The sequence below is a fragment of the Sciurus carolinensis genome, chromosome 14 (genome assembly GCF_902686445.1).
Source record: "Sciurus carolinensis chromosome 14, mSciCar1.2, whole genome shotgun sequence".
NCBI lineage: Eukaryota > Metazoa > Chordata > Mammalia > Rodentia > Sciuridae > Sciurus > Sciurus carolinensis.
In genome coordinates this window covers 46,743,124-46,768,091 of record NC_062226.1, presented here as the reverse complement: position 1 = coordinate 46,768,091, position 24,968 = coordinate 46,743,124, and the positions used below count along the sequence as shown (strand labels likewise).

The window sequence follows — 24,968 nt, the reverse complement described above, 5'->3', positions numbered from 1 at the left end:
CTCCCTCCTCCATTTCAAGATAGAGGTATGATTGGGTTACCTGGGTTGGTCTCAAGCTCATAGGCTGAAATGGACCCCCTTCAGCCCCCTAAGTAGCTGGGATGGCAGGCATACCACTATGTCTTGCTCTCTTTGTTTTTCCAATGTGACTCCTGAAAAATTTTAAATGTTTATATTAGCTTGCATTATATTTTTATTGGACAATGCTATTTAAACCACAGAAGAAAATACAAGTAAATATCTTAGAGGTACCAAGATCATAAATGGAATATGGTGACAAGAGGGAAGAATTAGTGACAAGAGTGGGAGTGGGTAGCAAATGGACCAAAAGAGAATGAGGGACATAGCCTGCTGTGCTGTCAGATCAGTAACTTAGGATGTCTGAACTGAGTTAGGGGCTCGGGGTCAAAAACATGACACATATGACAAGTCATAAACATGCTGTTTCTCTAATTATTATTTTAATTATTACCAGTTTGATTTTTTAAAAGTATTATTGCGTCTCAATCTCCTTTTAGCCTCCCACATGGTGTTAAATGAATCACATAGAAGCAGAAGAATTTTACCACAATAACTTTTAAAACAAAAGATCTTCCCCAGAATTGGAAGATAGAAAAAAGAATGTTAAATGCAATTTCATTTCCCAGGGTGGAAATCTAATGAAACATTAACTTGGAAGCACTTCGGTGCATAAGATGGATTCCACAGCTAAATATTGGACTAAATTAATCCATTGGACAGTTTGGAGCAAATTGCGTTACATTGTATTTGCCATGGAAATCTTATTGCCCTCATGTTGAATTAAAATAGCCTTTCTCCCTACACCAGTAAAAGGCAAGCTCGCTATAAAAAAATCAGAAAAAACCAACAAGTAAAAAGGAGGAAATAAAAATCACTTGTATCCTATACTACTTAGAGATAATGATTGTAACTTTTTCTTGCATTTCTTCCATGGAAATATTGTTGGATTTTAGGCAGGATTTGGTGTATTTTAATAAGCACTGCATCACAAACCCTGTGTTTAACGCTTTTCACCCTTTTTTTCAAACTCTCTTTGGACTGTTTTCATAGCTCAGGCAGAGGTTATTCATTATAGAAACAACAACTTAATAAATGATGTCTCTTTGGTTTGAAAGTATTATTCAGAGAGATTTCCACAGTGCCAAACATAAAACCAGGAAGTGTCTTATTCACTAGAAAATATTGTTGAATGCTTTCTGACACCATTAGGAAGATAAAGAGAATGTGGATAAAAGAAGAAGCATGAATTCTGAATCCTGAAGAGCCTACGCTTATTAGTACTTTCGGCAGAAATCATGAAGGGCCACCTCATCAGGAGATTGATGAAGCCTCATTAGGTACAGGCTTCAAGTGTTTTGAGAGTAATCCCTCACAGAAAGCCCTGCAACAGTCTAAAGTGGATACTAGACAAACATGCCTACCTGTCAACGTTGCCCTTTGATTGGAGAGAGTTTGTATTTGTTTCTTCTTGAAGAGGAACATGTGCACCCGAGTGTAAAATTACCCTGCAAATTTAGCAGTACTGGATCTGGAAATACAAACCTAAGGACCTAAAGTCAGGTTGACTGCTTGAGATGAAGTGGAGTGCAAAGTAGCATTGATTCTTCAGAGAGTTGCTTCCGTTCTCCTCGGCTTTCACTCTAGCTATTGTCCTTTCATGCAGTCTTGCTATTAAACCTATTTTTAGGTCAGGTAAAAAAAAAAAAAAAAAAAATATGTACCTTGAAGTTAGGAGTAACGAAGTCTCAGTGTAATGTTCCAAATACTTCTGTATTTATTGAAGTCAACACCATTAGATGTCTCAATACCAGCATCTCTATTTCCCCTTACCCAACTCTTACTCTATCTCTAAAACTAGAGTAACGTGGGGGAAATAAACTGTTGGCTTAGATAATTTCTGGATATATAAGTAACCAAAGCTCTTAATTCAAGTAATTGAAACTCTTAGACAATTTGAGGTTTCTTTGAGTCTCTGGTCCAAGTGGCAGTAAGGCATGTAGGTAGGCAAAGTACTCTACTTTTTTCTGAGTAACAGGAGTTGCTGAGGACCTTCCATTAAGTGCCTTGAAGTAGGTTAAACACTGGGAACATGTGTGCTTGATGTGGAAACATGGTACTTATTTTAAATCTGATCTAAGCTTCATTGAGTATGTTAGCTCTGAAAAATATTAAGGCGGACCTTATTTCATAACATGCTGGTCATTAAGCTGCCAAAGATTTTAAAGATCAGGACAGGTTGCAATGGGCAATATCACAAGGTATTGTGGTAGTATTAAGAATATCTGGGGAGGGTTGGGGTTGTAGCTCAGTGGTAGAGCACTTTTTTCATATGGGTAAGTCACTGGGTTCGATACTCAGCACCACATAAATAAATATTGTGTCCATCTACAACTAAAAAAAAAAAAAAAAAGAATACCTAGGGCATGCTCAAATCCAAATGACAGAATCTATCAATGCTGTCACATATATTCAAACCTTCATTCATGTTTTCTCTGTGAGACATTGTAATGAGCTCTGTAAATAGGTATATTTATGAATAAGCAGTAGACGTGATTTCTGACCTCTTCTAGTCAGATATTAATTCATAGTTACATAATTTCCTTGAATTCCTATAAAAAAAGGATAGACAGTGCTGCAGTTTCTTTTGAAGCATTAACACAGTATGGGGATTCAGAAAAATCTTCCTTAAGTGACATTTAAGTGGATACAAAATCCTGTGATACATTGCTATATACTGTGAAAGTGATGATAAACATGGCATAGTCCCCTGTCCCTGAGGAGTTCGTGTCTAGGAAAGTGACATGCAAACCAGTAACAGTCATCTATAAAAGTGAGTATATAGAAGGATATGAATTGTAGTGGATTCCGAAGATTGTGAGTGATTAATTCTACCTTACACATCTCGAGAAAGGATTTATGGGAAGAGATAACTTTAGATGTAAGTTCTGAAGAACATTAGTTTTGAAGGCTGATGAAGATTATCAGGCAATTGAGACAGAAGAGTACATGGCAAGTAATGTCTTGGAGTAAGAAATATGTTGCCTAGTATGTTTGGCAGACTTAAGTAGAGAGAAAAGTATGGGAAGTAATTGGCCCAAGGGGAGACTGTATAGAGAACATGCTGGTAAAATGCAAGGCATTATGTAAAGCATTTCTTGAAAGAGTTTACACTTATCTTTTCTGAGTATCAGAGGCAATGGACTAATTTAATCAGGGTTTGAATGTGGATTAGTGTTTTAAGACTAATCATTCTGAGTGCCAAAGGATGATTTGGGCAGCTAGAGAGACTGAAGAGAAGGCTACCATAATAGGTCCTAAAAGAGAAGGAGCTGAACTCAACTGTGGCAGTAGTCAGGGAGATTTAAGATATATTTAGGAGTGAAAAATCAATGCCAACTGAAGAGTGACTGGATAGGATAGACAAAGGAGAGAGGACTTAGAATATATTGAGATTTCTACCTACTGGATGATTTATGGTATCCAGGGGGCCAGTGCCAGCTAGTGGAAAGACTTAAGATTTGGGGCTCCAGCCTTTGCAACTTAAGGCACTTGGAAGAACTTGTGAAAAATCAGCTATACCAAAATGGCTTAAAATAATTTTGTGGGACTCTGGGGAAGATAATTATGAAAATGTTTAGCAAAGTTTATTGTCCATAATCCATTCATTCTTCATGGGAACTGAAAAACACCGTGAACATGGATAAAAATGTGTGGGATCAGAAATATGGTAGTATTTATACCAGAAATGGTATAAGACAATGAGTTTGTTTATTGGTATGAGTAGTTGGTATCCTCTGTCTAGATAGATAGATATAGTAGGTATTCAAAAGTATAGATGGAGAACTTGAATTGGAAGGTAGAGATTGAGAAATGGGTTAGAAATCCAAGCTTACAACTTTGGATATATGTTATAATTTAGATGTGAGGTATCCCCCAAAAGCTCACATGTGAGACACTGCAAGAAGATTCAGAGGAGAAATGATTTGAGTTGTAAGAGTCTTAACCTAATCAGTGATTTAATCTCTTGATAGGGATTAACTGAGTGATAACTTAAGTGGTAGGGTGTGACTGGAGGAGATGGGAATTGGGTTGTGACTTTGGGTATATATTTGTATCTGGCGAGTGGAATCTCTCTCTGCTTGCTGATCATGATGTAAGCTGTTTCCCTCCACCATGATGTTCTGCCTCATCTTGAGCCCCCAGCAATGGAGCCTGCTGTCTATGGATTGAGACTTCTGAAAATGTGAGACCTCAAATGAACTCTTCCTCCTCTACAGTTAAGCTGATAGGGTCCTTTAGTCACAGCAATGAAAAAGCTGACTAAAACAGACATATGATCTGAAGGTTGTAGTTAAAATTACATGAATGCATGACATTCCTGTAGGTGTGAGGGGAGGAGAGTTCGAAGTCCAGTCTCTGGTCCCTAGTATCTAGCAGGTAGTCAGAAGAAGAGGGAGAGCTCCCCAAACACCAAAAACATGGCTTAAATTATAGAAAAATCTAAAAAATCAGAACAAAACCTGCGTAGTCTACCACAAGAAGGGAGATTTAAGAAGGAAACTTTTAGTGCTCTGGCAAATCTTGAGTTGACAAATAATCCTAGGCATCAAGAGTATTCTTTGAACATATAGCTAAGGAATCACTGAAGTCCTTGGAGAACAATTTTCACATGATGGTACAAAAAAGAATGTATGTGTGCCGAATTGGGAGGAAAAAGGGAAATAGTCACAGGAAATGTAATGCTATTATCAGACCTTGTATTGAAGCAAGGAGGGACATTAATGATGAAGCCATGATCTAGAAGACACTTCGGGTAATCAGATCATAGAATCCCAAGATAAAGTATTAACCCAAGATGGAAGAAGGTACAACCTTGAGAGTAAGATAAAAAAGAATATTAATTGGAAATTAATAAACTTATAGTGTTGAATGAACTATTGCTTTAACGGGTTTTTTTAATGTTCTAATAACTTATGATTGAGTACCTTCATTAGAATGACTGATGCCTCCTGTAGTATCTCTAGATAAAATAAATTATTAAATTTTCACTCAGTAGAATTGAGTGAAAACTCATCTCTGTTCATTGTCTCCTGAAATAAGCAAAACACTTAGAATATTTATTTTTAATAAATTGTCCCCAAGAATGATGGAGTGTCAAAAACTGTACCATCAGTGCTAAGATCCAAGGCTATTTAGAGAAATATCTTCTCCTACTGATTTGTATATTCTAGAGAAATGTTATTAACTAGTTTCCTGCAGGGTTGACATCAGGACATTGGAGTATGTGTTGGCTCTTAAAATGTAATTGCTCCAGTAATGAAATGATTTGTATTGTTTATTGCTCTAAGTGAAATTTTGGTTGAGCTTTTGCTTTTTAGAACTATATTTTTATATATCCTTCTTTTGTTATGTTAACCATTAGCATAAGCTTAAATTTAGAGTTATAAGCAAATCATTTTGTATCATGTTTACAGTTGAAGAACACAAGTGTCATAAGATCTTTCCTGGTAGATGAGCACATTGTCTAATTAGATCATCTTCTTTGCATTTTATTAGAAACACAAACACGGAAAACAAGCCTATTCTCCTACTGGTACTTTTATGAATAAAAAGATTGGTTTCTGGGTCTATAATATAAAGCAGTTACAAAAAATTGTGCACATAGAAGGACCACCCATTTGAAAAATACTACTCAAAGCTGATAGGATTTCAACTGAAAATCATCATCTCCAATAAAGTCTTTCAAAGGAGTAAGTTGATATAGAACAGCCTGGATTTCTGAGTTCCTAAATACTATAGGTATATTCCTATCATATTTTGGCTACTTCTCTCTAACCTTCCTAGAGTTATATTTTACTTTATTATCAAAATGTGAAACTCTATACTATCTTTTAGTCCTTGGTCTTTATTACTTCTCTATTCTCTGCATCGGTGATTCCAGTTATTTTTTATTTTTTTTTTTTGGAGGGGGTACTGGGGATTGAACTCAGGGGTACTTGACCACTGGGCAACATCCTCAGCCCTACTTTATATCTTATTTAGAGACAGAGTCTCACTGAGCTTCTTAGCACCTCACTTTTGCTGAGACTGGCTTTGAACTTGTGATTCTCCTGCCTCAGCCTCCTGAGCTGCTGGAATTATGGGTGTGTGCCACCACGCCCAGCATGATCTCAGTTCTATTCTCAACTTTGGTACTTATTTTATTCCAATTTCTGTGGAATATGTTAGCTTTGATCCCCTTGCTATGTGTTCAATAAATGTAAGTCCAAACACGTTACTCTTGCTATTTCTAAAGAACCCATAGTAAATGTTTTCAAAACTAAACCTGACAATTTTTACTAAACTTACTTGTTTTCCTGATTTACTTAAGTATACAAGCACTATAGCCCGGTGGGGAAGAAACCAATTTTACCACTGAGGTAAAGTCAAAATCAACACATTGAAATGCATTCTAGGACTTTCCTTTAGCATGCATTTGTTCTCAATATTTATGTTTATACTATTCATGCTGTTTTAAATAATATTGGCATTTTTCATATGCCAATATTGATTATATATTGTATTAAAAGTATTTCTGTTATTCAAATTTTAAATATTATAGCCCTAGTTTTGTTTAAAAGATATCTCTATATATCTATAGTTTAGTTCAATTTATATTCCTCCTTTAAAATATGCATAGTTTTCAAAAAATTGTTTAGTGTGGACAAAAACGTTTTTAAATTAGCAGTTGGTGTTATTGTTATATGTTCTGCTTTATATTTTATTTATGATGTAATCTAATTTTCCCTCTTAGTATATTCTTTGAGTTTCTTTGTTCTTTTCCTAGCTGCTTAGTTGAATTCCCTGTTAAACTTTTTCAATATATTTTTTCTCTTTTTGATATGTGATGATTAGAGAGTGGTAATTTAAAATGCATATACTAGCTATACCTCATAAGATTTGATGGGTAATATTTTCATTGCAGTTTATTTTTTAAGTATTTAATAATTGGCTTTGTAGTTTCATCTTTAATTCATGAATTATTTAGAAATAAGAGTTTTAGTTTCCCAATGTATGAAATATTTTTTATTCTTTGTTATTAATTTTTACTTTTATTGCCTATGGTCTGAATAATTGCTCTCCATAATATTATTTCTTCAGTATTTGTTGACATTTTCTTTTTTGGCCTGTGTATTAGATAAGTTAATACTAACTCTAAAACCTCAAATATCTAATGAAATGAACTTTTATTTTTCACTCACATGAAATTCAGAACAATTCTCCAAATAGAATAATATTCTAAGATATTTCTGTATAGTGAAAACCCACTGACAGCGAGGGACTGGAGAATTGTTCCATATATTTCTATGTGCCAAGTTTGGAAACATTTTCATCATTTCCACCACATTGCTGTGGTGGGGATTCAGTTATATAGCCCATTTGAATGTAGGAGAGACTGGAAAAGTAGTCTCATCATGTGGCCATGAGGGTGGAGACCTAGTTCAGGGAGAAGCTAGCTAGTGTTGACCAACCCATGCCCTTGTCAATTTTTATAAATGCTCCATATGCTTTAGAAAGAAGAAAAATCTATTAGCTAGGTCTGAGATTTAATATATCATGTTTAAGGTTCATTGTGTTCTACAGATCTTAACCTTATAACATTTTTTCTTTTGATTTAGCAGATTCTGAGAGGGATACATTAAATTCCAATTATGATTGTAGAAGTTTTGTCAATTTTTTTCCCATTTTAAAATCTCAAAACAATCATTGGGCTTATATAATTTCATTTCATTTTTTGTTATATTTTCTCATCTACTTACTACTTTTATCATCATATCATTCTTCATTCTTGTTCATTGTTTTTGGCTTGATTTCTCTTATGAATTCTGTCCATAAGGCGATACTCACTTTCTTTTGGCTAGGATTTGCTAGATATTCAGTTCTTTTATTTTTAGGGTGGGCCTGTAACCTTTTAGGTTTGTCTCTTATAGGAATCTCATAATTAGATTTTCAAATAGCCAAACTAATAGCTTATCTTCTGATGGATCCATCTATTTTGCTGATATCTGATTATTATTATGTGTTCTTTGTACCTGTGCCTTACTTTGTTTCTGTTTTTCCTCCTTACCTGCTTCTGTTTGATCAGGGGACCTTTATTTAAACTCTTTCTCCCTTTCAAAATGTGGATACTATATATTCTATTTTCATTCCTTAAGGGTCACACTTCAACATACCATAACAAAAAGTGACATTGTGCGTGTGGGTGTGTGGGTGTGCAAGTGCACATGTGTGTATGTGTGTCCTTGGTGACTATTATTTTATTTAAATCCCTTACTCCCTTTCATTTTTAGCTTTATTTTAACATAATTCTTTAATGCCCATTTCTTTCCTCACACAAAATATGTTTTATGTAAAGTATTTAATTATATAATCTGTTTATTTCCTTTCTTTAATTCTATTTCTAATGTCCTTTTCTTGCTTCCATTACATAAAATTTCATACCAGAAAGTGATACAATGAGATCATAAATAGGGTTGAGTACATTTTCAGGAGGAAGTAGTTTTGCTTTCTTGTGATATTTTCCTGGGTACTTTTTCCTTATTTTCCAAGGCTTTTTATTTTGTTTTGTGGATAGTCTTATATATTCTGGGACCAAGAGTGCAAGTAGGCCATATTAATGATGGAGATCACTGTAACTTAGTTTGAAATATTATAGAAAATTCATTTAGGAATTTGAGATTTAATGTTCTCAAGGCAACAATACTATCTAAAAACATTGTATATCAAAATTCTCTCCAGAAGACTAGATTTTTAAACTTCACAGAGTATTTAAGGATATAAATCAACTTTTCAGTGTGCATGATTTTTTTAGAAGCAATGAAGACATTCTGTAATAAGTGAATCAATAAATAAACAATAGTAATTCTATGTAGTTGGAATATTATTCTGAAATTAAAGCAAAATTTATCAAGTCCAAAAGCCTTAGAGGAAAATTGAATACACACTGATAAAACCAATTCAAAAAGTCTACATATTATATGAATCCAACCATATTACATTCTGAAAAAGCAGAATTATGAGGCAGTGAAAATATCAACAGTTGCCAGAACAACAGTTTGGAAAAGGTGGTTGTGGATGAACAAGTGAAGCACAATGGTTCTTTTTTTGTTTTTGTTTTTGTTTTCTTTTTTACCTGTATGAAATACTTAAAAATTTTTTTAAATTTATTTTTTAATCTTTTTTAATTTTTCAGACTGCATTTTGATTCATTGTACACAAATGGGGTACATCTTTTCATTTCTATGGTTGTGCACGATGTAGATTCATACCATTCATGTAATCATACACGTACATAGGGTAATGATGTCTGTCTCATTCCACCATTTTTTGATTCCCAAAATTTCAGGTATAAATGTTTGTGTGTACATTTTTGTATGTCCATTAACTTTTGAGTGTTTAGGCTTGAATAAAACTAATGAAAGATACATCCTAAATTGTTAACCAAGGATTCCTAGACTGGAGTGATGAGAGGAGAACGGCATGGAAGAGGCAAGAAGCCAACATGCCAACATGTTGGTTGACTTAACCGCAGTAATAATTTCACTGTGTATCAAAACATGTCATAAACCTTAAAAATACAAAATAAAATATACATTGAAAATAAAACTAAATGCTGCACTAAAATTCAAAATGTCACAAAACTTAATAAGTCTGCTATACAATTTATACAATGATCTATAATGAAAAATTAAATTATATAAAGATAAGTCCATGAATGAAATTAAATATCACAATAAACTTTTAGGGGAGATGAACCTTAAGTCATTGGGAAAATGGCAAATGTCAGCAACTCTGGGAATTTGTATCATGGATTCAAATGATATCAGTGTTCAAATTCTCTCCCAGCACATTCTCATCCATTCAATATCTCATTAGAATACAATAGCAATAAGCAAGCACTCAGTTCTACCTTGTGTGAAAGAGTTGCTAAAACCTCTACCCACCACAGGATCAAGACTCATGAAAGTGTTTCTTGCTGACAAACTGGGGGTGTACCTTCTGAAATAAGCTCCCAGAGTACAATGAAACAAAATAGAGTGGAAAATCATGAATTTTAGAGTTGAGTGTTCTGACATATTTCTGTTTCCTCAGCCCTAAAAGGGAAATGGCAAGGATATTACTCACAGGGTCTTTGGGAGAATTCAATTACGTAACACATGTAAAGCTTTAATTAGGGTTCTATGCATACAAAAAGTGTTAAATGGAAACACCTAAAGGAATACAAAATTGATAATCCAACTTCTTCTTTCAACATAGATTCAAGAGAAAATAACTGGGACAAATTTAGCAACTCACGACTTATATTTTGGACTGATTTTTCTGTAGATATGCATGAGGGTTTGAAATCATGTTAAAGATTAAATATTATGTATTACTAAGGAAATCATACACATTGAACCTAATGATAAATATGGAAACAGTAACGAAACAATGAAAGAAATGGAAACCAACTTACAAAGATCAATTGTTCTAATTAAAGCCATTAGAGTTACCAACAATGCGTTCTTTATTATCATGCAGTATATTATCTTTTGTGTTCATTGCAACGTATCAGTGTTACTTCTGTACAACTCCAGGTAAATCACTTGTCCTCTCACTGTGTCCATTGCTTCATGATATCAATAAGGATCTTTACTAGAGAAACCCTAACTTCTATTTCCGTTTTAAAATACTATGACTTTATGACCACAATGCAGCTCAAGTTCCAGTTTTCTACTCTGAGTCAACGCTCAAGAGAATCATGAAAGACCTCCTGTTTGAGTCTGTGTATTTATTTTCTAGGTTCAGAATCTTTTTTGTCTTCCTCATCTGCTGCCCCCACTAATTCTTCAAGTTTCTTCTCCAGATATTTTTTTAGTGTCCTTCGTATTGTCTGCATTTTCCTCCGATGAGTGACACACATATAGAATCTAGATAAAGAAGATATCCCGACTTCAATGTCAGTAGCCCCAATCTTTAAAACAATTAGACAATGTTTTCTTCTTTTCTGGATGCCTCTCCTCCATTTCCTTATGTTCCTACTATTATCCCATCAAACTTTCATCCATTTCAGTTCCTGCCAGTATCATTTCCCAGATTTTGAAATGACTTCTTTCCCCTTTTTCCACCGGGGGGTCGGGAGAAGTTTGGGTGATCTCTCTGGCAAAGGAAGGCTCGACCCCATGTTTATTTGGAGGGAGGAAAACTCACAGTAACACAGCACTTGCCAATATTCCAGCTTCTGCCAGCAATATCAGAAATAATGCAATCTCTCGCTGTTCAGCCTTCCTCGGATCCTCTTCTGGAAGGAGAAAGGGAGGAATAAAAAGTCAATTTTGAAGAAGAGGAAATTGTAACCAGGGACCTTTATCTAGAATTGAGTCTTCAGTTTGCCCCGCTCACCACTTCATCAACATTCTTGATTTTTCTGACTTGCATTTAGACTCCTAGGTTTTATAAAATTTTTGCCCTTGCTGTCCCTAGACTAATTTCTCCACCTCTAGTCTAGCCTTTCCATTTCCCGGCCCTTTAATTGGCCCAGAATCAAGTTATTCATATGGGTACAAATTTATTTTGTACCATTATCTGTGTGGAAAGTGCTCAACAAACATTGAATAAATCAACAGACAACCCAATCCTTGATCCCTAGCACCTCATATTGCCACACCACAGTTTATGTCACCTCTACAATATTCTCCTCTGAAGCACCGGGTGGTGATGCGAAGACAGGTCCAACAATCAAGGACAGGACCTTCAGTCACAACTGATAAAAAGAAAAAATAGTGAGAAGCGGGATGTGAACAGGAGGATCCTTAGGTCAGACATCAAGTATGAGTTAAATCTCAGGCATTGCCAGGACTATTAGGTTTCAATACTCTGGATTCTTTCTTGCTCTTATAATTAAGTTTCTTAAAGGGCTAGAACCTATAAATTAAGTTGGACCTCTGGGGAAGGAATAGGCAAACAATTCCTTAGCCTACATTGGGGCACTGGGTTGTAAATTATGCTTCAGGAAGCTTCTGGGCACATCCTAAATCTGTGAGGTATTCAAGATTTTGTAAGCTAGATTACTATTATCAGATATGTTGACATTCCCCCTGGGTGACCAAAGCCCTAGGAACGGGGTTCTCAGTGTAACAGATGGGAAAGACAGAGCCATACAGAACAAGGAGATAGGAGACTACAGGCTGAAATCTCACGGTGTCACATGTACTGTACTCACTGCAATCTTCAGAACAAGCTAAAAAGAGAACCAGAAAGTTCTAATGAGCTTAGCATCAATGTGGAGTTTACTTATACCCAAGTCGTCTTTGTTCATCCATCAACTTCTGGCTACCCTCCCCTGACTCCCATGGCTTCCATCTGAACCCTCATTACCCTTCTTCTCACCCCTCCTTTTCTATTTCCTTCACATAATTGCAGTGTGGTTGAATGGGAGTGTTTCATTACCAACTTCAGAGAAGGCCTTTAACGTTTCTTTCACTTTGGGTTCCAGGTTTTGGCGGACCTCAAGAAGCTTGCCTTGTAGGATAAAGACACCTAAGAGGGAATGGGGGAGGCATCAGAAACGAGGGTGGCTCTTCCTGTCCTAATTTAATTCTAGCTGTTGCCTTGTTTTGCCCAAATTTCCTCAGACTTACTTGCACAGTATGAACATTGGACAATGAAATAGTAGTACCTCACCTTTCCATGTTTCATTGCCCAGTCTATAAAATTCATTCTTCAGCCATGTTCTCAACTTGACAACCTTTTGAACAGCTAGAGGGGAAGAGGGAAGATACATGCATGGGGATAATTATATCTGTGGAGGAAATTGTGTGGCCCCAGGTGTTCTCTTCCCTGCCTCCCTTCTCCCACTAACCCCCAAAACTCTCAGGGACTCACGCTTCCCTCACCCAACACCCGAAGCATCTTGTCCCTGTGGGAGACCTTGAAGCTTATATGGGTCATCTCCTTAAACTGCCGTTCAAGTAGTTGATTTCGGCCAGGGACTTCGGAGGGTACCAGATTTGTCAGCAAGGTCCTAATATCCTCTATGAATTTGGGGTCACACTCCAAACAGCCTTTGACCCCATGGAGGGCTGCCAGGGACAGGGGCAGGAGCAAGAGTAACCACAGGTCACCCATTTCCTAGCCCCAACCCCCCTCTCCCCAACAGCAGGTTGTCCTGGCAACTAGTTCACTTAGTTCCTTTTCCTTCAAAATCCCAGTAACGAGAGCCTTGTCCTGGATATTCTGAGTCCACCTTTCCTTCTTTTTCCATCTCACTTAAATCTCATTCCCCTAAGGATCTTTTGTTGTTTTCTGACTTTTATCTTTCATTCCAGAGAGAGGGAACTGCCAGCTGGGGAGCAGTTACCTGAGTTCTGAGTGTAGAACACTAGGAAAGAGAAGACTTGAGCTCATATAAGTAGAGTTCTGTGCAGGAGGATTCTCAGAAAAAGTTTCTTTAGTTCTCTCTCTGTCTTGTATCCTTAATAGATTCCCATATCACTTCTGCCCATTCAAATGATGTGCCAACAGAGATGGATGCTTTAACCCAAACTCTACATCTACAGAGGAGGTAAGAAAACCCAAGAATATTGAGTTGCTGGGTTCCCAGTCCCTATTGGTAGTGGAATTCTTGAGAATTAAGAAGTGGACATTTATATAAACAATAATTGATAATATGAATATAATTGATAATTTCTCAGAAATTTCAGGCTACATTGGTCTGTGGGATGATTCCTTCAGCCATACTTTGTAACATTTTTATAGCATTCTAAAAGAATTTGTAGTGAAAGACTGGAAACAACAGTTGAGGGATAGAAATTGTTCAGTGGGAATCCAGTAATGTTCAGGGTGCTTTAACAGATGCATTCTGAAATACTGAGGGAAAACTATAACATAATGACAGTTATGGGCTGCCATCTCAAGCTACTTTCATGCTGGTGGCAAAAAAGCATGTTTTTCCTTCAGTTTGTGGCTCTTTGAATGAGATTCTTCTTTGTTTTTTAAGGAATAAAGGATGCTTTGCAGACTTTTAAGAGCAACAATTACCTATTTTCTAATATATTCCTTGTGTGGTTATATCTCCTTGAAACCAAGGATCCCTGGCACTCTGAAGTGTTAGTACTAGAATTTTTTCTTTCTACATTATTTTTATTGGTGCCTTATAGTTGTACATATGATGGGATTTGTTACATATGTGTACATACACAAAATATAACAATAAAATTTGGCCAATATCACTCCCAGCACTTCTCCCCTCTATTTCCTACCATCTGGTCCATGGTCCTTTTCTCCTTTTGGTTTTCACAAGATTACCCAAACCCCTTCTTTCTTTTCCTTTTTCCTCTCTAACTTCCACCTATGAGAGAAAACATATAACCCTCAATCTTTGGGGGTTGGCTTATTTTTCTTAATATGATGGCTTCAAGTTCCATCCATTTTCCTGAAAATGTCATAAGTTTATCTACTTTTCTTCATGGCCGAGTAAAACTCCATTGTGTACATATGCCATATTTTCTTTATCTCTTCATCTATTCATGGACACCTAGGCTGATTCCATAGTTCAGCTACTGTGAATTGTGCTGCTATAAACCTGGGTATGCATGTATCACTATAGTGTGACGACTTTATTTCTTTAGGATATGTACTGAGGAGTGATGTAGCTGGGTGATGGGGTGGTTCCATGCCTTTTCGGGAACCTCTATGCTGATATCCATAGTGGTTGTATAGTAGAAGAATTTAAATCTAGATATGGGATAGTCATAGAGTGGAAAGTAGTGAGAGAAGTGAAAAGAGATTATCATTTGCTGTATGCCTACCATGTGAACAGATTTTGTGCTTTGTTTCAGATAAATTACATATCACAAATCCTCATGGCCTGGAAATGCTTTGAGAGATTGTCATATCAGAAAATATTCACAATTATCATAGGATAGTCTTTAGTTTTATACCTGTAGAATATTTGAACCACAAGAAAGAAGGACTATCTGGAAATTAATTAATGATGTAATGATCACTTATTTAAATAACATTCATTGTTTCTAGGACACAAAATAATAAAACCCGAATCCTGGATTGATTATGCTAGTATTGGCATGAAGTGGTATGATTTAGAGTCTGTACAAATTTTTATAATAACTAGCTGAAATCTATTTGCTTAAAATAGTATATCAACTACAAATGGATATCATATTATACCAAATATGTATTTACTTATGTGTGATGCTTATACATATAAAACATTCCTGTGAGTTCTTTTTATACTATGAACACTAACAATGAGAGTGTACCCCCTATGTAAACTCATTTGCAACTTTTGACTTTTGTTACAAATCATATAATGCACTGAGATTTAAAACTGAAGAACCAGATTCCTAAAAATAAGCAAACAGCTTCTTATAGAAATTTACTTTCATCTGGTGACATTCTGATTTCCAGACCCATAAATAAATATAAGAGTCTTGCTGAGTATGGTGGTGCATGCCTGTAATCTCAGTGTCTCAGGAGGCAGGAGGATTGTTAGTTCAAGATCAGCCTCAGCATCTTAGTGAGGCCCTAAGCAACTTAGCAAGACCCTGTCTTGAAATTAAAAAAAATATATATTAAAATTAAATAAATGCTGTGGATGTGACTCAACAGTTAAACACCCCTGAGTTCAATCCCTGTACCAAAATAAAAGAATCTATGTAGCTTGTTATAACTTGAATGTGAGGTGTCCCCTAAAAGCTTATGTGTGAGAGGCAATGAAAGGAGGTTTAGAGAAGAAATGATTGGGTTCTGAGGGGCCTTAACCCAATCAGTGAATTAATCACCTGATGGGATTAATTGAGTAGTAACCAAAGGCAGGTGGGATGTGACTGGAGAAGGTGGAACATTAGGGTCATGGCTTTGAGGCATATATTTGTATCTGCAAGTGGAGATCTCTCTCTCTGTCTCTGCCTCCTGATCACCATGTGAACTAGTTCCCCTCACCACACTCTTCCTCCATGATGTTCTGTCTTACCACAAGCCCGGAGGAATGGAGCCTGCTTGCTATGGGCTAAGGCTTCTTAAACCGTGAGCCCTCAAATAAACTTTTCCTCCTCTACAATTGTTCTGGTCATATCTTTGAGTCACAGCAGTGAAAAAGCTAACTAAAACATAGCTTGAGCTTCTTATTACCTCTTTGAGGAATTATGAATTATTTGCCCTCGTTGGGATCTGCTATATTGTTTCCCATCCCTGTCACTTCACAGGATTCCTAAAAGACTACTAAATATACCCAGATTTCCTTTGTTGTCAGGTGAGAAAATTCCTTTTATACCCCATTCCTGACTGTAATCTGCCATTAGGAAGCCATTACTTCATATTTGATTATGTTAAAAGATGCATTTCTAGGCAAGATTATAAGTGCTGAAATAGTTCCTGTGTAATTTCACATGTCAAGTAGGTTTAGTATCTTCTGTGCACCTCCTGTTTATATTCTATTTTCATTAAAACTTCTCTCCATATATTCTATTTGTCCATTAGGAACAGTTGTAAAGTTTAGTAAATTATTGGGTAGCCTGGAAGACAGAGGAAGGTTAGTTTTCTGATGGAAAATGGAAATGAAACGTCAATTCCTTCAGGAGACCTTGTGGGAAGAGGCAACAGAGGCAGAAGTATGTGTTACAATTTCTCTTAGGTTAGGATCTCAGAGGGGAAGACATATTGGATGGGCTAAGTGAATTGCAGAAGGAATATGAAACATTTTCCTGCTTCCTTTAGGGCTCTGAAGGTTATACCAAGTACTCATACATGTATAATTACATCTGAGGGAAAGTGTTGGCATGACAAGATCGGTTAATAGAAGGTGCTCCTAAGAAAATGTCAATTCCATATGGTTGGAAGAATTAAGATGCTTACACTAACTGCTGGGGAAAGATGTACCACAACTCTGGAGCCAACTGGGAACCTTGCCAGTATTCGTCATCTAGGTAAAGGAACCCTGTATAAGTGCTAGAGTGTAGATCACCCAGCTAGGAGAGCATGGAATTTGCCCCAAGCCCTAGGGTATTGATGAAGCCAAATCATCAGGAAGGGCCACAAAATCCTGACAGAAGTGAGACAACAGTCTCATACTGCTCTGCATGCAGAATTTCCAAGTAAACAACCCCAGGAAGATTCAGAGATGGAATGGTACCAGCCCCATCTTAGGAGATACCAACAGACTGTCAAAAACAGTGATCATTAATATTAAAATCAACCCATTACGCAAGGGAACACACACAAGTGAAGAAACACACCAGTTTACTAAGGAGAAGTGAGGAGTTTCTAAACCCTCTTGAAAGAGAGAAGGGTCAGGGTAACTTCACTTTCTACCACTTCAGAATACTAGGTAGGAGAGATTTAGAACATAGTTGGTCTCCTAACTGGATTAAAACAAGCCTGAATTTCAGTGATTAGGAAGGTATATTAGTCAAGCTCAAAAGAGGTCTAGCAACTCAAAGTTACTTAAAGACCATGGTTTGTACTAGTTTCAGGAGGTTAGAGCTAATTGGGATGAAACCATTTTCATATCTCCTAGACAAACACTGCTGTCAGCGAACACTTTACTTGCTGTGTGTCCGTGGAAGCCTTCAGATGCACAGTGTCACCAGTTAGTATATGCCCACATCCCTATTCCCGCATCCTATTTTGTAAAGAAGCAAAGAAGGGTAAGGAATGATGAAAAGAAAAAAAAAAAAAAGATTCTTTCAAAAGAAATGTAGTTACCTAAATAACTTAAATTATTGGGTAATATCTTGCTAATTATTGCTTTTACTTTCTCCCCAGTGAGGTGTTCAGATAAAAACTCAGACAAATTACAGTATATGAAGGGTCCATGATTGCTTTGTATATCTGAGAAGAGGGTAAATAAATATATGACTTTGCAATCTAAACACAAAATATTTCATTCTCAAGCCAAGCCTGCTATTCCCATTTTGTCAAATGTGAGCATGATGTTTAGAGAGACTAATTGACTTGTGAAAGGTCACACACCTAGTGAGGGCAAAATTTAGGGTTGGAATGCAGATTTGTTTACCCTCAAATCCATGTTCTTCCTGAGTACAGAATGTTTCCTGAATGGAGGTCAAACAAGGTGCTCTGATGACCACCTCAAATTAGAAAGAAGAGGGGCCCTCAAGGGAATTATTTTTTGTGTGTGAGAAAAGAAAGATACTTTGTTCTTATTTCCCACTATTTTTTAAAAAGTTAAATAAATGGAATCTATAATATCCACCTATCTTTTAATATTTTTTCCATACCCAGTTCTTTCTTTCCCAGCCTCACAATTATTTATAGAGATGATTTCAAGATTATTTACTTTCAACTGTTACTTGTTTGCCTTAAGATTGAAACACTTTTCTTTGATATTTTAAATGAAAAGACAGATGTTCACCTAATCTCCCTTAAATAAACACCAGGTAAATATAGTATTTCCCCTTTCCTCCATTTAGAAGAAATGAAAATAAAACCTGTAGGAACACAGCTAGCCAACAAGATGCAGCACCATTGAGCTCACAGTATGTGTGGGTGTTTTGTCTTTTTTATATGCATAATCTTATAAAATCCCCATGCTAATGTGGTACTGTCATTCCCACTTAGAGGCGAGAGGACTGAGACTGCATAGTTAAGTGTTTTGTACCAGAGCAGAGTTCCCCATTGGTATAACTTGCACTCTTACCCTGTTTTGACAGAACCCCTACATATGTTATTTTAACCACTATAACTCTCATTCATTATTAACCACATTAAAAAGAAAAAGGATAACTGTATTTATGTGGGTTTGTCTCTGTGTCTTCTAATCTTTTCCATTGGTCTACATATCTGTTTTGGTGCCAATACTATGTCATTTTTGTTACTATAGTTCTGTAGTATAGTTTAAGTTCTGGTATTATGATGTCTCTAGCTTCACTCTTGCATAGGGTTGCTTTGGCTGTTCTGGATCTTTTATTTTTCCAAATGAATTTCATGACTGCTTTTTGTTTAGGTCTATGAAGAATGTCATTGAGATTTTAATTGGAATTGAATTAAATCTGTTTAATGTTTTTGGTAGTATGGTCATCTTGACAATATTCTGCCAATCCAGGAGAATGAAAGTTCTTCCCACTTCTAAGGTCTTCTTCATTGCTGGTGAAAATGCAAATTGCTGCAACCATTATGGAAAGTGGTATAGAGATTCCTCAGAAAAGTTGGAATGGAACCACCATTTGACCCATCTATCCCACTGTTTTGTTTATACCCAAAGGACTTAAAATTAGCATATTACAGTGATGCAGCCACATCAATGTTTAGCAGCTACACTCACAATAGTTAAACTATGAAACCAACCTAGGTGCTCTTCAACAGTTGAAGGATAAAGAAAATGTGACACACACAGACACACATACACATATGATGGAATATTATTCAGCCTTAAAGAAGATGAAATTATGGCATTTTCTGGTAAATGGATGGAGCTGGAGAATATCATGCTAAGTGAAATAAGCCAATTCCAAAAAAGCATAGGCGGAATATTTTCTCTGATATGTGGATGCTAATTCTTGATAAGGGGGGAGGGGCTAGGGACGGATAGTTACTTTAGGTTAAGTAGAGGGGAGTGAAGGGAGGGGAGGGGGTATGGGAGTAGGAAGGATAGAAGAATGAAGCAGACATTATTACCCTGTGTACATATATAGCTGTATGACTGGTGGGATTCTACATCATGTATAAGAAGAAGAAGAAGAAATTATACTCCATTATATATGATGTAACAAAGTGCATTCTACTGTCATTTATAACTAATTAAATTTAAAAATTTAAAAAAAGAAAAAAAGGGTGGAAAAAGCACCCAGCCACTATGCCTAATGAAGAGGCATATTTCTGAAAAACCACTTAGTGAATGAAGCATTGTGTCCTAATACATGGTACTAGATTCAGTTGTAGTTCCAGTCCTTGTAGCAATGGATTTCAAAGTATAGAGTCAAGGGGAAAAAGTCAGTTTAACATAAACTTCATGAATACTACCCTTTAAAAACTAATTTTATTGTCAATAAATCTTTTGCATTATATTATCTTTCATTAGTATTACATTTTATATTTGGAGTTTATTTGCAGATTTCTATTTGTTTTCTTAAAATATTGGTCAGTTAGTTTCCTTTTCAGTTATTTTAACATGCAAAGTAAAATATTCTGTGTAAATACAAACTCTTTTTAGCAGTATAGCTGTAAGCATTGGGATAACCATTAGGTTATGGGAAATTTAATCAAATTCTGCTATGTCTTGGAGTGTCTTCTGAAAAAAGAACCTTATTAAAATTTTCTCTTTACCTATTTACTACCATAAAATGACATCAGGAAACTGAATGGGCCAATGGTAAGGCAGAAAGGATTCAGGTTTCAATTCAGTGAAGAAAAAATGACCTTAGTGGGGATACATCATTAAATTTAATTGTTCGACTGAGCTACAAAAAAAGATGTGGACTCTCCATTGCTCCATCAGGATGGGTCAGCCCCACCTGCGGGTTTGGGTTTAACTGAATTCGGACTCCGTCTAGCTGACAGAGCTGCTACAATGCTCAGAGAATGATAACTGGAAAAGTGTATTCTTTATATTAACTCTTCCTTAAATTTACTGCAAGTTTAACATACATATAATTTTTTTTTGAAGAATAGAAATTCTGATATCATGTTAATTAATTATTAATTTCTGAGAAAGAACTTTGTCAAGTTCCATATTCTACAAATTATATTTCTTAGCATAAATATATTTATCAAGATGGATTGTAGAAACTACTCCAAATCAGCATTTTTTTAAAGTGGTAAGGGGAATAATTTAGTAAAACATATATATATATATATATATATATATATATATATATATAAATGGCTTTCAATTGCAGCTATTTAGAATTTCATCATAAATACTCTATAAAATTCTTTCTCCTAATGCCTTAAGAAAAGACCTTGACAAAGTATGCATTGACCATGTTTCATTTATGCCAAGTTTAGTTCTATGTCTGAAGGGCATATGTAATAAATTGGTCATCCATTATCTCATTTGCAGTCTGAGTTTTATGAGCTCCCGTAAAACAATTACCATATATACATTTTACAATAAATGGGCAAACAAAGTGGCTGCAAAGAATATGAAAAAGTCAATAATTAATTTCAGATTTCCAAATGTAATAGAGACACTGGTGCTTTCTCTTCTTTTCAAAAGAGATGGTTCCTTTGTTAGGAATATGCAAGCATGTTAATTCATTACTGTGTGGTTTCTCTTTTTCCAAAGCTTGTCGAAGGTCTAATTTATGTGCAAGACTGAAAGCTGTTTAAACGGATAATATGCCTCCTTCATGAGAAATACCACCCCTTTATGCTCCATTAAATTCAGACGTTGACTCCATAAGCTATGTACCAATTATTTCTTTCCAGAAACAGCAGCATAGTTTTTCCCACAAAGGACAACAGATTATTGCAGACTGCTATTAATCTCCACATAGTCCACACACAAAAAATATAAAAAACAAAACAAAACAAAAAAAACGAAAACAAAACAAAACAAAAAAACAAAAAAACAAGACCACAGGACACTAGGGAGAAAATGAATGAGTTACAATTTTAACATTTGCAAAATGCTTTCTAAAGAGGAAAAAAATGAAGATGCTTGTCTGATTGCAATACTCCTATATTATTTCCAATTGCCCAAAGATGGAAAATACCTATAAGTTAGCCAATAATAACCTGCTGATGTTGAAGTCTGTGGATGAACCCAGAGATTGGTCTTTGCCTGGTTGATCTTTGTTTTCCCCAACATCATACATGGCAGACCACTGCACAAACCAACTTCATGAAATATTCAGTGGGTACAGTGAGCAAAAATGCCTATTGAAATGTTAGAACAGATTCTTTTACAACAGAAGCATTACTGAGTGCAATGATAATAGGCCAATCCAAACAGTAAAAAAAATCAGAAAAATATACTCCTTCAGCATAATGTACCGTAGGCTAGAATTTAATATAATAGTGATGAATTACCTTTGGGGATTAATTACTCTAAATAGTAGGAGTGCTTGTAAAACTATTGTTGGTCCATGTGTCAAAATCCAAGGATTTTTTAAAATAATAATAAGTTATTTAGTTATTTGCTTAAACTTTTTGACTTTATTCAGCTATCCACTCAAAATATTCAAGTGCCTACTATTTAACTTATGTGTAACAAGTATTTCTGGAGAACTTACATTTGCAGAAACCTTGCTAGACAGTATCAATAGAACAAAATGCCTCTGCCAGAGAATGTTATCTCATGGAGAGATGAGTTCTAAATCTATTTTTTTCTTATGTGATCTAGTGGCATTTTTTGTTTATTTGCTTCTTCCCCAGGATATATTTCCTATAAATGCACAAACACACACACACATGCATGCACACACTTACATAGATAGACATTGATATAGACATACATTTATATATATATATATATATTTACCTTTTTTTTTTTAAACAAAGTATCAGTCCTCTTGTTTCTGAATGGACATTTTGTTTTGCCAAAACAATGGGGGAGACTTTTGGCTAGTATGGTCCAGGGATGGAAGGGTGAGCCCTGAACTGTCTAGCTCAATTAGCATATTCCATTCCTCTTGAAAGTACATCTAAAGTGGGTATGTAAAGTAGTCAACCCCATGAGACACCAGCAAATATTAATAGATATTTCTTCTTCTTGAAGAGTTATCAGAGGAAATTCTGACTGTTTCCTAGAACTTGGTGATGTGGAAGTGTGAACACTGGACTACAGGTGCCAGAGGTGTGTGGAACCAGCCCTTAACCATTGATCATGACAGCGGCTTCTGCACCAAAGCTTTACGTTGTGATGTCATGCTGGTAGCCTAAAATTGGCATGGTGGGTGTTTACACCACAGAAGTGACAAGTACTATAAATGATGACTTCATAAAACCTTTTCTCTTTCTTTCTCTCCTCTCCTCTCCTTTACTCCCCCTTTCCCTCCCTTCCCCTCCCCTCCTCTCCTCTCCTTTCCTTTCCTTTGACAGTTTACCAGTATTTATCATTACCATCAGGTAACTGTTAAGAGTTCATAGCATGAAAACTTAGGGGAAAGCCAGTGGAGAGTCATAAGAAATTAGGGTTTTACTTATTTTTTGTTTGTTTGTTTTGTTTTATTCTGGACTGTGGATTGAAACCAGGGGTGCTTTATCACTGAATTACATCCCTGGCCCCTTTTCTTTTTTTCTCCTTTTGAGACAGAACCTCACTAAATTGCTGAGGCTGGTCTTGAATTGCAATCCTTTTGCCTCAATCTCCCAATTCTCGGGGTCTACAGGCATGGGCCACCACACCTGACTTTTGGAAAGCTCAGTTTTGATTCTCTGCTTTGAATTATGAGATCCAGCTCTGGTAGAAACCTGCCCTCCCTCAGTAGTTTTCACTTGTGTGAGTGTATAATTTCCCCACTAAATAACAAGGTTTCGTGGTCAATGTACATTATCCATTGAAGGTATAATATTCTAAATAAGCATGGCTCCAAGTGCATTCTTAAATGCTAATTGAGGTTACAGATAAAGGGAATATATATCTCGGGAATCTAAAGAGAGGGATTGACAGATTTGAGCATGTAACTGCTTCTCAAGGTACATCTGGTGGCAGGTGCTCGGAGGTTGATAATTTGGAAAAGGCAATTTAATTGTTGAAGGTATGTGATGCCTGCAGAGGTAAATGCTAAGTGGTTAAACAAAATGTAGTATTGACCCACACACTGATTCTAATTATAAGTTCTACTCTAGAAAAATTTGTAAGGTATACTTCAGTAAAAGGAGCTTTAGGTATTACCCTGGTAAAATTTGTAAAGGCCCATCTATCATTCTCCATTAATGACTAGCTCAACAGTCAGTGAACTTAAGAGATGAGAATAAATAGGGAGAAAATTCCAAAATAACAATGTGTTAAATTAAAATTTTATTTTAATATGAGTTGGAAGCAGAGGAGGCACATAATTCTACTGATGCTAAAAAAAATTCTAGTGACTCAGTAATAAACAAATAAATTCTATCATTTTTACTAATGTATTCCATGTAAAAATAGAAAAATTTTACTTAAATTATGATGCAATAAATGAATTGTTTATAGAGAAACATTGGCATGCTTTTTAAAGCTGATATTTATTCCAAAGTTTTCTTGTTGAATTTACTGACAAAATTAGTGAAGGTGTTAGAACTTTAGCATTTAATGTACGCCTGATATGTATTAGGCCCTTTTGGAAGTACTATTGCAATCCCATAAACAGAGGTCTGATCTGCTCCATTTAAGAAGTTAAAAAAACTAAACTTCCAAAAGGAAACATTACTTGTCAGAACTTATGTGATCTGTGAGGGTAAGAATTTGGATTCAACTCCAAAATCCATACTTAGCTGTATTGGATTCCATCAATTCAATATCTTGATGATTCAACTTTACCCTAGTACTATTAAAGGGACAACATTTTAATTTTGCTTAGATGACACACAGAGTGACAGAGAAAATTAAGCAACTAAATGGAATAGTTGAACCAATTCTCATGCATAATGAATTTGAATTATAAAGCAACATTTGATGATGATAGCTGACATGAATCTTGAAGTTTTTTTTTTACTGATCTGAGTTCGTACTTAGAAAATATTAGTAGGCTAGAGGGAAAACTCAAACCTAAGTCCAGATGCCTGTGATCTTTATTATATAGAAAAAATATACAGATTTTTTTATTAGGTTGAAATAATTAACCTCTATTTTCCAAAAATCAGAGAGGTGACTCAGAGTAATTTGGAAAAGTAACATCGTCTGTCCCATCAAAATAACTAGTGCTTGAAAGTATAGGCTCTATCATCCTGGGAAACTTAATTATCCCTTAGGGGCCTGAGGTTTTCTATCTGGGATTTGGAGATGATAATAATAAAATATATCTGTGAGA

At 35.7% G+C, this 24,968-nt stretch overlaps 1 protein-coding gene across 2 annotated transcripts; it reads right to left on the bottom strand.

Moving 5' to 3' along the window:
* Window positions 1-10,831: 10,831 nt before the first annotated feature.
* Window positions 10,832-13,167, bottom strand: Izumo3 (IZUMO family member 3). Of its 2 annotated transcripts, XM_047523807.1 has the most exons (7): window positions 12,936-13,167; window positions 12,724-12,798; window positions 12,490-12,579; window positions 12,263-12,280; window positions 11,723-11,803; window positions 11,251-11,341; window positions 10,832-10,970 (listed from the first exon to the last, which is right to left on the bottom strand). In XM_047523807.1, the coding sequence occupies exons 1-7, from the start codon at window positions 13,165-13,167 to the stop codon at window positions 10,832-10,834; spliced, it is 726 nt and encodes a 241-aa protein (XP_047379763.1). The 2 variants fall into 2 exon arrangements, with proteins under 2 accessions (XP_047379763.1, XP_047379764.1); XM_047523808.1 differs by lacking the exon at window positions 12,263-12,280.
* Window positions 13,168-24,968: the final 11,801 nt, after the last annotated feature.